This window comes from Chrysemys picta, chromosome 4 (assembly GCF_011386835.1).
Source record: "Chrysemys picta bellii isolate R12L10 chromosome 4, ASM1138683v2, whole genome shotgun sequence".
NCBI lineage: Eukaryota > Metazoa > Chordata > Testudines > Emydidae > Chrysemys > Chrysemys picta.
The window spans coordinates 10,198,809-10,211,901 of record NC_088794.1 but is presented as its reverse complement, the minus strand read 5'-3'; the positions used below and the strand labels follow the sequence as shown (position 1 = coordinate 10,211,901).

General features: G+C 54.3%; 1 protein-coding gene across 1 annotated transcript in view; it reads left to right on the top strand.

The window, feature by feature from the left end:
- Window positions 1-10,980, top strand: part of AGBL2 (AGBL carboxypeptidase 2) — a 47,783-nt gene extending 36,803 nt beyond the window's left edge. The window contains 3 exon segments of the mRNA XM_065594474.1: window positions 1,543-1,749; window positions 2,575-2,626; window positions 10,661-10,980. Coding sequence (XP_065450546.1) covers window positions 1,543-1,749; window positions 2,575-2,626; window positions 10,661-10,889 — 488 coding nt within the window. The 3' untranslated portion in view covers window positions 10,890-10,980.
- The last annotated feature ends 2,113 nt before the right edge of the window (window positions 10,981-13,093 follow it).

The window sequence follows — 13,093 nt, the reverse complement described above, 5'->3', positions numbered from 1 at the left end:
GACTGGTCATGTTGTCCGGATGCTAGACCATCGCCTCCCCAAACAGGTCCTGTTCTCTCAGCTGAAAGAAGGGCACCGTAACATGGGTGGACAATGGAAGCATTATAAGGACTTGCTGAAGGACAACCTAAAAAAAAGTCATATTGACATTGATACTTGGGAGACACTTGCCCAGGATCGCTTAAAATGGAATGAAGTCCTACGTGATGGTCCCCAGCATTCTGAACTTGCTCGCCGACAATACGAAGAGGACAAGAGGCCCGGGAAGAAGGAGAGATTGGCTCCCAGTCATGGTGAACAGCCTCCCGCTGAGCCTGAAAACATCTGCCCTCATTGTAATAGAACTTGTGGTTCAAGGATTGGCCTTATCAGCCACCTGAGGACTCATAACTCCCATGGAAGATGATCACACTCGGTAACGAGTGATCGCCCATCATCATCATCATACTGAGCGCCATGAAGGCGCCACTCCAGGAGGCTCCACAGCTGCCTCGACGGGAGCTGCTAAGGGAAATTTTTCCAAAGACTGTGCACACAGTGCGCGCACACCTGATTGGAATGGATGTGAGCAACACATCTCGAAAAACAACAGTTACCAGAAGGTGAGTAACTGTTTTTTCCCCTGATTGACGGCAGCTACATGCATGGAAGCTGCCTTGCCATAGTGGTGTCTGCGCTGGGGGTTTTGTCAGCAGAGCTACACTGGTCAGGGCTGTGGTTTCGTCACCTCCCCCCCACCCGACCAGCGTTGATCCAGCTTTTCAGTGGCGATCCAGCCAGCCCCAAACACCAAGAGGGTGGGGGTGGCAGCGTGGATGAACCTGAGATGAAGAGAACACGCTTCCCTTTGACAAGGGTAAGAGCTAAGCCTGTCTCCTTGCCAGCAGCCCTCCACACAGCTGCTCGCTGCGAGGCCCTCCCTGCATGAAGGAGCAGAGCCCATCCACGTCCATCGGATGGCCCCATCTCAAGAGAGAGCCTATGTACTAAGAGGGGATGTCTGCTAGTGTGGCTTGGCCAGGCCCTGGCTGGAGAACTGGGGGAGAGGGGGCCATGCCTCTGCTCTGCTGCCTCAGAGTCTCTTACTAGTCTCAGACCTCCCCTCCCCTCTCCTGGGGGATCTTAGGAGGGCAGTGCAGAATGGGAGCCGGGAGACAGCAGAGGGGGACACTGGGGGTGGAGGGGGACAGCCGACTCTCAGAGACTCTCTGAGCCCCCTGCAGGCCACCCAAGATGGCCCCCATCCTTAGGACACTTGCCCTGTCCCCACCCCACACTGGTGCAAGGCATGTGCCCCCCATCCCCGATTGCATAGGATCTACAGTCCCTCATGAACCCACCCCTTGGAGCTCCCTGGGGTTGAGCAGATCCCGGTGAAGCTCTCTGTAGGCTAGCTCCCAGTTGTGGCTTGCTAAGGGCATGGGTGGGGGGTGAAGGAATGGGTGGATACCCCTGTCAGAGCAGGCCTGCCACAGCTCCCAGGCACTGGTGGCTGTGTCCCTGGGCTCAAACCCTCTGCCCCCGCTGTTTGTCTGCTCCCAGAAGAGCGTCTATGGGAGAGTAAGCTGTGTCACCAGCACAGCCCTGGGCCTGAGCGCCTATGGAAGGCCCGGCAACCCCAGCCCCTGCTTATCACCACGCTGACCCCGCCGCAGCCCCAGAGACCCGCTGGCACGTCGCCCATCAGAGAGCACCCCCTGCCCTTCCATGCTCAGCTGGACGGAGAGCCCCACGGCAGCCGGCATGCAGGTGAGGGCAGGGAATGGGCTAGCGCCGTGGGGGGGAGTGCCCTCCTGCAGGGGGACGGCGCACTCAGGGCAAAGGAACAGGCCAGGCACCTGCCATCGTCCACGGTCGCCCCCCTGTCCACCATCCCAGAGCTTGGCAGAGCTGGGCTATTCCTGGGAAATTCCTACACCCCCTCACCCCCAATGCCTGGCTGGCAGAGCCGGGCTATTCCTGGGAAATTCCTCCCCCACCCCCACCCCCAGAGTCTGGCAGAGCCCTGTTCTGGGGAAATTCCTTCCTCCCCTCAGTGCTTGGCAGAGCTGGGCTGTTCTATGGAAATCCCATACCCCCCACCATGAGGATGGTGGTATTCGGGCCCTATTCATAGGTGCTGGAACAAGGGGTGCTGGGGGTGTGACCGCACCCCTGGCTTGAAGTGGTTTCCATCATACACAGGGTTTAGAGTTTGGTTCAATGGCTCTCAGCCCCCCCATTATACAAATTGTCCCAGCACCCCTGGCTCCATCCCTGCTGCAAGGGAAACACGGTGACCTCACCCCCATGGGATCTGCCTGGGTTCCCCTAGGGGTAGCCAGTGGGGGCGAAGTGTGCAAGAGGAGTCTCTCTCCCGTCAGGGAGGGAGCTGATGATCTGTGGTGGGGCAAGGGAGAGGAATCTCTCCAGTCATGGCTGTACCCTGGAGGGGCCTGGGGGTCACCTCTCCCCTCCCCCACATCATGGCCCTTCAGGCCCTGCTCCCGTGGAGCCGCCCCGAGAGCCGGAGCAGGTGTTGCTGGATCCTGTTGCTTCTTAGTGCTCTGACCTTTGCCTCTCCTCCGTCCCTAGGCAGCTCAACGTTGGCGCAGTCTGGAGCCACGGTTGGAACCAGCCCATGCAGGTAGCGTGCTGGGGCCCGCGCCCAGCCAGGGCTCCCTACTCTGGCGGGGTAGGTGTGCAGAATGGAGGGGACGGGGTACCCGAGGCGGAGCCCAGCCGCTGCCCTGAGGGGGTCTGACTGCTCAGCACACCCAGTGGCCCCACTACTGCCCCCAGCTTCCCCAGCCCTAGAGAGCACCCCTGCCTGCTTCGCTCTGCAGGGACCCAGCTCCAGTGGGGCTCCTTCGGCTCCGGAACTGAGGAGGCAGGACCAGAGCAGTCAGTGACTGGGGACTGGGACACTCTGAGCCTTCGACTGGCATGGAGGCTCCGTAAAGAAACAGCCCAGGGGTCTCTGTGGGCATACATGCCTCTGAGTGCAAAGGGGGGAGGGGTGGGTAAATGGCAGGGTCGAGGGGTCGGTCCAGCCAGCGATCCTTCAGGAACCGGAAATCCAGGCCGAGCAAAGCCAGCGAACCTCAGCCAGCGACATGCAAAGTGGAACTTAGCTCAGGGTAGAAAAGCTCCCAAGAGGCAGTTCTTCTTTGAGTGGCTACAGCCGTGTTTCCACTCAGGTTCGTGAGTACCCAGCACACCAAAGCTGGAGAACTTTGTGTAGCAGTACCTGCTGGGGCACATGCACCCTGTCCCTCCTCAGGCTCCCCCTGAGGCTATAGAAGGGCAGTCATCCCCCCCACTCAGTTCCTTCTCGCCACCCACAGCCTGATTGGCAGTTCTTCATGGTTATTGCACTACAGCGAGATCATCCTCTGTGCTTTGTAAATAGTTTTAGCCCCGTTAGCTAGCTAGTTAGGGTTAGTAGTTCCATGAGTGGTTGGTTAGTTAGTAAGCCTGGCGCTATGCCTTCACCGAATTTTAAGCACTGCCCTTCACATGGCTCTCCCATCTAGTGACCACCACATTCGATGCTCGTTGTGCCTGGGAGAGGGGCACAGGAAAGAAAAGCGTTGGTTGCCGGAGACCTTCGCCTGAAGTAACACCACAAGGAGCAGCTCCAGGAGGATCTGGGAGCTTGCACAGCTCACCCGGCCCCACAAACTACATCAGAGCTAGCGCCAATTTCTGATAGACAGCCAGACTCAGGTTCTTCTCCACAGGGAAGGGACCATTCTCCTGTCTGTGGTCCTCAAGGAAGAGAGCTCATAAAACTAGTCAGAGCCATTCCGGGGTTCAGAGAGACTCTTCCTTCTCTTCTAGGAGGAGTGCGGGGCATTAGCAAGACTCCTTGAGTGTCCAAAATAGAGCGGGACGAGGACCATCTACCCACTCGCTAGTACTGAGAAGCGAACTGACCAGTACCAGACCGTCAATTCCGCAGGATGTCTATTGAGTCCGGTGCCAGCACATTGGCACTGACAGTATTGACCACAAGCTTTTCAGGCAGCAGCTGCTTGACTCTGCCTCTCGGTCCCAGATTCACCTCTGATACAGGAGTCCTCAGCTGAGGGGATGCCCCCTGCAGTCCTGGGCCAGTGTGGGTTGGTTGCTTTGGACTATGGACAGTTACTGGCTTCTCCCTTGTTACCAGTTAAGAAGCCCACCAAAGAGGTGGATCCGGTCCCATCATCAACACCAAGACATCTTGCTTGGGTACCGATACCGTTTTTGGCTCCAATGATAGCTCTAGTCCCAGTCTCCACATCTTCAGTAACAAGCCAGTCTTCGGCTAGGATACCGACCTCCACCCAGAACCGACAGCCTTTCCGGTACTGCATTTTAGTGCAGCCTCAACTTCCCAAGCAGTACACATGGCACTGACTACTGTACCATCCTTGGTACCGGTCCAGTCCCCTTACTGGACCTCAAACAGATCGGGATACTTGGTGGGCCTCTCAGGTTTAGCTCATCTGTTGACTATTTGGGGAGTTCCTTGCAATCAGGCTCAGAATCCTTCTCTCTCTCTCCCATCTCCTTCCTCCAGAAGATCAGCAGCAATACCAAGAGAACACCGTTCCCTCAGCAGGGACACAAGTTTTTGGCCTGGTACATACTGGCTTCCTGTACCACATTAATTTCCTTTCTGGCCTTAGAGTGCCCACCGCTCTTCAAGATCTCAATCATCAGCTCACTCCAGAGCCAGGAAGTGGAATCCTTCTGTTGTCTCATTTCCTGGCCCACCGAGACTGGAGACACAAACTGATACGGCTCCAACTGAGTCTACTACAGCAGAGTGACCCTTTATCACGGGGACAAGCCTTACCATAGGGGAGTCCATCTGTTCCACTTCCTGTCATCCTCCTCACCAGACGATTCCACCAGAATACTTTAAGTCTCACCAAAACTCCTTAAGGAGGATGACTACAGCCTTGGGCATCCAAGAGAATACCAATAAATTGGTGGATATTCTTCAGCCCCAGTGAGGGCAGCCCTCCCTATAAGTGATGCTGTTTCGGAGCCCGCAAAGTCCTTGTGGCACACGCCAGCTTCCTTACCTCCCACAGCAAAGCACACAGACACGTGGTACTATGCCCCCAAGCAAGGATTTGAATGTTTCTACTCTCGTCCGGCCCCAAACTCCTGTGTGGTAACTGCTGCAAATGAGAGGCTGCGATGGGGGGTGGGTGGGGGTGGGGTAGGGTGCAAATCAACATACAAAGAAAAGGGGACCAAGAGAGCTGGTTTAATGGGGAGAAGATTTATTCTACCTCCTCGCTTCTCATGCGCATTGCTAATCAGCAAGTGCTTTTTTCTAAATACGATTTTGTAAACTGGGACGCACTGTCCCAATTTACTGATGAGTTGCTGGAGAATGCCAAGGAGGAGTTTAAGGCGTTCCTGGTAGACGGTTGTCTAGTGGCTAAGATGTCACTACAATCGGCGCTTGATGCAGCAGACGTTTCCTCCAGGATTATGGCTGCAGATATAAGAATGAGAAGAGCTTCTTGGCAAGAGAACTCTCGGGTAGCTCCCAACATCCAACAGAATATAGAAAACCTCCCCTTGGCTGGGCGGTTCCCTCTTTTCTGAAAAAACGGATGAAACTACATTCTTGTAAGGACTCTTGAGCTTCAGTGTGTTCACAGGGAGTCAGAGTCTATGCCCCAGCCATTAAGAGACGGCATTGGAGGGAACAGCAACAATACCATCAGTACTGCCACTGCGATTTCAGGCAGCCAACTTATCCTTCCAGGCAGCAAGACCTTTCCAGGAGGAGGCACAAATTACAGAGGAGAAGTTCCTCTGGTTTCACCTCTAAACAGCTGGCTCGTCCCCATCAGCTTAGGGCAAACAGACCATTTGACTCATTCTCTCAGTCAGCATTCAGCCATCAGTGATCTTCCAGTCATATCTCCCACCACCTCCCCCTTGGTGACAGGCTGTCCTACTTCTACACTGCTTTGGAAGCAATAACCACAGATAGATGGGTTTTGAAGCACGGTGGGACTGGGATATGGTGTCCAATTCCTAACCATCCCACCCTACCCCATCCCTTTTCAGGGACCCATTTCATGAGTCACTGCTCCTTCAAGAGCTTCAGACTCTATGCGCTTCAAGGGCCATAGAAGAAGTTCCCCTCCAACACTGGGGGAAAGGGGTTCTACTCATCTTACTTCCTGATACCCAAGTCTAAGGGAGGGCTGACACCTATACTCGGCCTCCAAGATCTCAACAAGTGCATCAAATATATGAGATTTGCATAGTCACCCTAGTGACAGTTCTCCCCTTGTTGAATCATGATTGGTTTGCTGCCCTCCATTTTCAGGACGCTTGTTTCCATGTAGCAGTGTTACCAAGATAATGGAAGTTCCTCAGATTTGTAGTGGCAGATCAACATTATCAAAACGCTATACAGTAGCACCTCTGAGTTATGAACACCAGAGTTACGAACTGATCCATCAACCGCACACCTCATTTGGAACCAGAAGTACGCAATCAGGCAGCAGCAGAGACCAAAAAAGAAAAGAAAACCCAATACAGTACAGTGCTGTGTTAAACGTAAACTACTAAAAATATAAAGGGAAAGCAGCATTTTTCTTCTGCATAGTAAAGTTTCAAAGCTGTATTTAGACAATGTTCAACTGTAAATTTTGAAAGAACAACCAGAACGTTTTGTTCAGAGTTACGAACAACCTCCATTCCGGAGGTGTTTGTTACTCTAAGGTTCTACTGTACTCCCTTTTGGCCTATCCTCAGTCCCGGGTGTATTCACCCAGTGCATGACTCAGGAGAATGGAGATTTGGGGCTTCCCTTACTGGACAATTCGCTAGTGAGGGGCAAGTCTGAAGGCCAAGTCCTCCATCACATCCAATTCAGACTGTGTCTCTTCAATCAATTGCGGCTCATCTTGGACAAAGGAAAGTCTACATTTCTTCCAATGCAAAAAATTGAGTTCATTGGGGCCCTACTAGACTCTACAAGTTCAAGGGCCTTTCTCCCTCATAAGTGGTTACAAACAATTTGGCACCTATGTCTGTCCCTCAAATCTCACCCCTCAACCACAGCTCATGTATGTTTGAGGTTGCTAGGCCACATGGCGTCATGTACTTATGTAGTTCAACCTGTGAGAGTGTGCCTGTTGAAATTGGTTTATCTCAACAGCCTAGTCTGAGTGCCTCCAGTGGTCCTGCAGTCGTTAGAATGGTGGACAGATCAGAGCAATGGATGTGAGAGAGTCTTTCAATTGTCCTTTACTGACCAGGACCATAGTTACTGATGCCTCGGCGATAGATTGGGGAGTGCATTTGAAGTCTTTGAGAGTCCACGCTACGTGGACAGAACAGGAAGCATCATTATATATTAAGGTCCTTAAACTTTGAGTGATTTACAATGTGTGCTGAGTTTTTGCTTCTCTCCCATCAGGGGTGTGTCTGTTTATATGAATCCTGACAATACCACTGCAATGTAGTGTGTGAACAAACCAGTTCAACAAACCACTTCAATCAGTTCTGTTGGGAAGTGATAAAGTTTTGGCACTTTTGCATCAAGAAAGACATTACCGCAGCTGCCCACATTCCAGGTGCCCAGAAGCAATTGGCCAATCAGCTCAGCAGGAATTTCTCCAAGAATCATGAGTGGTCTGTGAAGAGCAGCATCCTGAGGTCCATCTTCAGGAACCGGGGCTTTCCATCTGTCAACCTATTTGCAACAAAAGACAAGAAGTGCTGTCAGTTTTGCTCTAGAGCAGGTCACAGTCCAGGCTCTCTGACCAATGCCCTCAACTGAATTGGGGATCAGCCTTCCCCCCAGTTCTGCTTGTCCCTCAGGCCATTCTCAAAATGAAGATGGATCAGGCCAAACAGATACTCATTGCACCAGCCTGGCCAAGACAATGTTGGTTCTTTGGCCGTCACAACCAATTGGTCCAATGTCCTGTCCTCTTCCGCTCTTCCTGGACCTACTGTCTCCACACCAGGGCCAGCTGTGGCATTCAAGTCTTGGTAGTTTGCAACTCATGGTATGGATGCTGCATGGTCAGATTAGGTGGAAAAGAACTGTTAAGAAGCAGTCCAACTGGTTCCGCTAATAATATGAAGCTATCTATTAGATCAGCCTCTTTGGCCAAGTGGAAATGCTTTTTAGGTTTGTCATTGACTCGGGGAATTCGATTGGTACTAGCGCGGATTCAGGACATTTTAGATTACCGGTTACATTGTAAACCATGGGGCCTGCTCTCAGTCATTGAGGGTCAACTTGGCACAAATCTCAGTGTTTCATCCCCTGATCCACGGGAAGTTGGTATTTTCCAACCCCGTGGTTGTTAGATGCCTGCAAGGTGTTGTTTGCCTCTTCCCACCTATAAAGAAACGGAACACTGTGCTTGCTGCCCTTGAGCCTCTAGCAACCTGTACTCTGTCCCTCCTTTGCCAAAAGACAGTCTCTCTTATTGCTATAACGTCAGCAAGGAGGGCGAGTGAACTCAGGCCCTAATGGCAGGACCTCCAGACACTGAGCTAGTGAAAGACAGAGGAGCCTTAAGGCCACATCCAAAATGTTTGTCTAAAGTGGTTTCACCACGTCACCTTAACCAAACTATTCAGTTGCCTGTAATTTTCCTAAGCTGCACTCCGATGCAGATGACCAGAGCCTTCATCTGTTGGATGTAAGATGAACCTGGTTTTCTGTCTGGATGGGACTAAGCCAGTTTGATTATCACCCCGGCGTGATGTCTCCTGTGCAGACCAGATGAGCGGTCAAGTGGTTTCGGCTCAGACAGTTTCCAGACAGATTACTTCCTGCATTACGACAGGGTGTAGCAAACACCAGCCTCCACCCAGGCTGCCTTAATGGCATTTCTCAGGGTTGTTCCCATATTAGATATACGCAGGGCTGCTACTGAGTCTTCCGTGCCCAGCTTTACCAAACGACACGGTCAGGACTGCTTCTAGGGCGGAAGTGAACTGTGGAAAAGCAGTTCTGCAGTCATTATTTAAATAGACGCCGAGCCGGTACGGCTTGCAAGTCACCAGCATGGACTACACATCTGCAACCACTGGAAAAAGAAATGGTTACTTATGGTTACAGTAACCGTTGTTCTTTGAGAGGTGGGTGCAGTCGTGTACTCCACGATCTGCCCTCGGGTCCCTCTGCATCGGAGTCTCCAGACAAAGGAATGCCAGTGCGAAGGAACTGACGGGGGCTGGGGTGGGGTCCTGAAGGTGCGTGCAGTACCCCAAAGGGCATTGCTACACAGAGTTCTCTGGCTTCGGTGCGCTGGGCATGGAATGCGTGTCTGCCCCCACCCCTTGGAGAACAACGGCCACAGTGCAGGTAAGGAACTGGTTTCCCTGTAAGCCAGTCAGAAGCCAGCGGGAGCTGGGAGAGGGATCGGAGTGCCGTGGATACTGGGCTTCAGTTTTCCCTGGCCGCATGCAGAACGCTAAGAACCAGCTGATTAGAAAATGAGGTCATTTGCGGGAGCTGAATCCTGGGAGCCCCTTAGCCAAATGACCCGAAATTTGCAGCACAAACTCTACCCCCCACTCCTAAGTGGGCACGGGAGCTTTCAAGACAATCTGAGCATGTGTGTGGATTGTAGAATAAACAGACCAGGGCTTTTAACCATGGGCTGTAACTGTAGGGGTCCCAGTGACTCCTAGGCCAGGCTGCCATGATGGTGGGGGTGGTCTTGCAGCACCACCTACTGAGCTGTGCTCTAATGGGTGAAATCTGGGGGAGCCCTGCCTGAGGCAGCCCTGGGTTAGGCTAGGGAGCCTTCTCCCTGGGGAGCTTTCTGGGAAGGGGGGGCTGAGTTCTCCTGCTGTGACTGATGGCTCCGATCTGCCTCCTACCTCTGCAGCCCACAGTGGGAATGGGGGGCGGGGCTCGTTCCTGGGATCAGAGATGCCCCCTGATGCACCAGTGTAAGGGGGGAGTGGGGAGGCAGCGTTCAGTGGTACGAGCACAGAACAGCTCATTACACTTCCCCACAGAGCCACGTTGCAGGGGGATAGGGTCGGCCTGGTCTGAGGCACTTCCCCTCTGAGCCTCAGCTTCCTGCTCCAGGGGGTGCTCACTCTCTGCTATCTCCAGAGGGATGGGGCTCTCCCCCCGAGAGCCCCTTCCCTCCAGCTCAGCGGCATTGCCAGGTAACAGCTGGACAGGGCTGGGAAGGGCCAGAGCCTGGCCTGTGACACCACAGGGTCTTCCTGGGAGTGTGGGGAAGTGTTGGGGGGACATTGGCCATGGGGGGCTGTGGGAAGAGTGAGCACACAGGGGAGGGGACAGGATGGAGAGATAGCAACCCAGGGTGGCAAGGGAATGGGGCAGAGCCCTGGAGTTGTCTGGGAAATGGGGACAGGGGATGGGGTGGCAAGGGAGCTTGTGGGAGGCCCGAGGGAATGGGGATAGCACTCCTTGGAGGGAAGGAAGTAGGGGCATGATGGAGCTGGGGAGAGGCCCAGGGTGAGCACCCAGAGGGGAGGGGGCACAAGGGACTGGAGAGAGAGCAGCTTACGGGGAAAGGAGAAAGGGGCTTGAAGGTGAGAGGTTGATGGGGTGGGACGGAGGTGGGGGATATGGCAGAGATGATGGGCTCAGACCCAGCAGCCAGGTAGCCCCAAGGCCTGAGCGAGACTGGCCATGTCTGTCCCTTAGGTCTGTGTGGTGGGGCCCCGAGCAGCCCGCTGTGACTCTACTGCTGAGCAGAAACCCCTTCCCGAGACCCCAGCTCCCTGGCCCGAGAGCACTCGTTGGACCCCACACGCTGAAGCGGAGCCAATCGCAGCACCTTCTGCCTCCCAGACGAGTGACATGGAGCGTGCTGGACTTCCAGCCCCCCCGCACGGAGCCAGAGAGACGCAAGAGCCCCTCCCGGCCCCAGTAAGGGGCTGCAGGGCTGGGGCTCTCCCTGCCAGAGCCCCCTCCCTCCTGCTCGGCTGCATAGGCAGGCTCATTAAAGGGCTTTGGAACAGACATCCGGGCTCCCTCCCTGAAAGGGGCTGTGAAGAGCGGTGGGGGGCAGGACCCCTCTGATGACTGGCTCAGAGCTGCCGGCGGCGGGCAGGGGAGCCCACAGGCTGCTCAGGGCTCTAGTGGGTGGGGTGGCTGTTCAGAGTGCAGGCCGACTGCGCCACGAGCATTGCTCCATGGCCTTTCCTGCGGCAACCGGCCGGCCTGCGGCAAGTAACACGCGCACACGGCTGCTATCAGCCCACGGCCCCGGTGCCCTGTCCCTGTCTTCCGCAGGGTGTTGGCTCCATCTGGCCCAACCCATCAGCACTAGGGCCTTGGTCCCCCCTTCCCTGTTCTACGGAGCCTCCAGGAACGTGGGCACTACGAAAATAAACAGAACCTGCCTCACAGCAACTCAGGCAGCTCGGGCCCCTACTGCTGGGCATGGCCAAGGCTGAGCTTGGAGGGGTGGCCGGGCTCGGGCTGCTTCATTCTGCAGAGGCAGTGAAGGGATCGAACGTGCTCCCGTGCGGTCAGTGCCTGGGGTGGGGGGTGGGGGTCTGGGCCCCCCAAGGAAGGAGAAGGCTTCCAGGCCCTGCCCCTCCCCTCGAGCAGCTGGAGACACGTGGGAGCCAGACAGTCCCATCAGCCCAGGCATGGGAGGGGGGAGCAGGCAACTGGGACGCTGAAGTGGAAGCAGCCACCTCAGGCAGAGCAGCCGGGGGATCCCACCGGGTGTGATGGATCCTCCATGCTCAGGGAGAAGCTACATGAACCGCAACAGGGGCTGATTGTGCACAAAGGGGCAGGGGCAGGGGCGGGGGGACTGGCTGCAGGAAAGGCAGCCCCTCCCCCACCTATCCAGCCAGGGCTACAGGGGAACCAGCCCCCCCATGTCACTCCCCCCCGCCAGGGCTACAGGGGAGCCTGCCCCCCCCCATGTCACTCTGTCCCCCACTAGGTTTGCCAACTTTCTAATTGCACAAAACCAAACACCCTTGCCCCACCCCTTTCCCTGAGATCCCACCCCTGCTCTGAGGCTCCACTCCCTGGCTCTCCCACCCTCACTGGACTGGGGCAGGGGGTTGGGGTACAGGAGGGGATGAGGGCCCAGCTGGGGGTGCAGACTCTGGAGTGGGGCCAGAAATGAGGGGTTCAGGAGGGGGCTGTGATGGGTTGAGATCACAGAGACCCCTTGGGCACTGCCAACTGATGTGCTGAGACTACCTCTGCTTTCCCTGCCAGCCTGGGACTTCAGAACCCTGCCTGGTTGTGCCAGACATGCCAGCCTGCTACAACACAGACCCAAGTCTGAGCAACATCCCACAAACCGCAGGCTTAACTGAAAACAACTGAAGTGTTCCAGTCTCCAACACTCAGACGCCCAGCTCCCAATGGGGTCCAACCCCTAAATAAATCCGTTTTACCCTGTATAAGCTTTATACAGGGTAAATTCAAATTGTTCACCCTCTATAACACTGATAGAGAGATATGCACAGCTGTTTGCTCCCCGGTATTAATACACACTCTGGGTTAATAAATAATTAAAATGTGATTTTATTAAATATAAAAAGTAGGATTGAAGTGGTTCCAACTAATAACAGACAGAACAAAGTGAATTACCAAGCAAAATAAAATAAATAAAAAAAAAAATGCAAGCCTCTGCCTAATACAGTGATGAAGTGATTACAGATGAAATCTCACCTTCAGAGATGTTCCAATAAGCTTCTTTCACAGACTGGATGCCTTGCTAGTCTGGGCCCAATCCTTTCCCCTGGTACAGCCCTTGTTTTAGCTTAGGTGGTAGCTAGGGGATTTCTCATGACTGCAGCCCCCTTTGTTCTGTTCCACTCCCTTGATATATCTTTTGCACAAGGCCAGAATCCTTTGTCCCTCTCTGGGTTCCCACCCCTCCTTCTCAATGGGGAAGCACCAGGTTAAAGATGGATTCCAGTTCAGGTGACATGATCAAATGTCACTATAAGACTTCAAGCCCTTATTCCTCCCATCCTGACTCACAGGAAGGCCTACAAGCAAACAGAGCCATCCACAGTCAATTGTCCTGGTTGATGGGAGCCATCAAGATTCCAATCTACCATTAATGGCCCACACTTTGCATAACTACAATAGGACCTC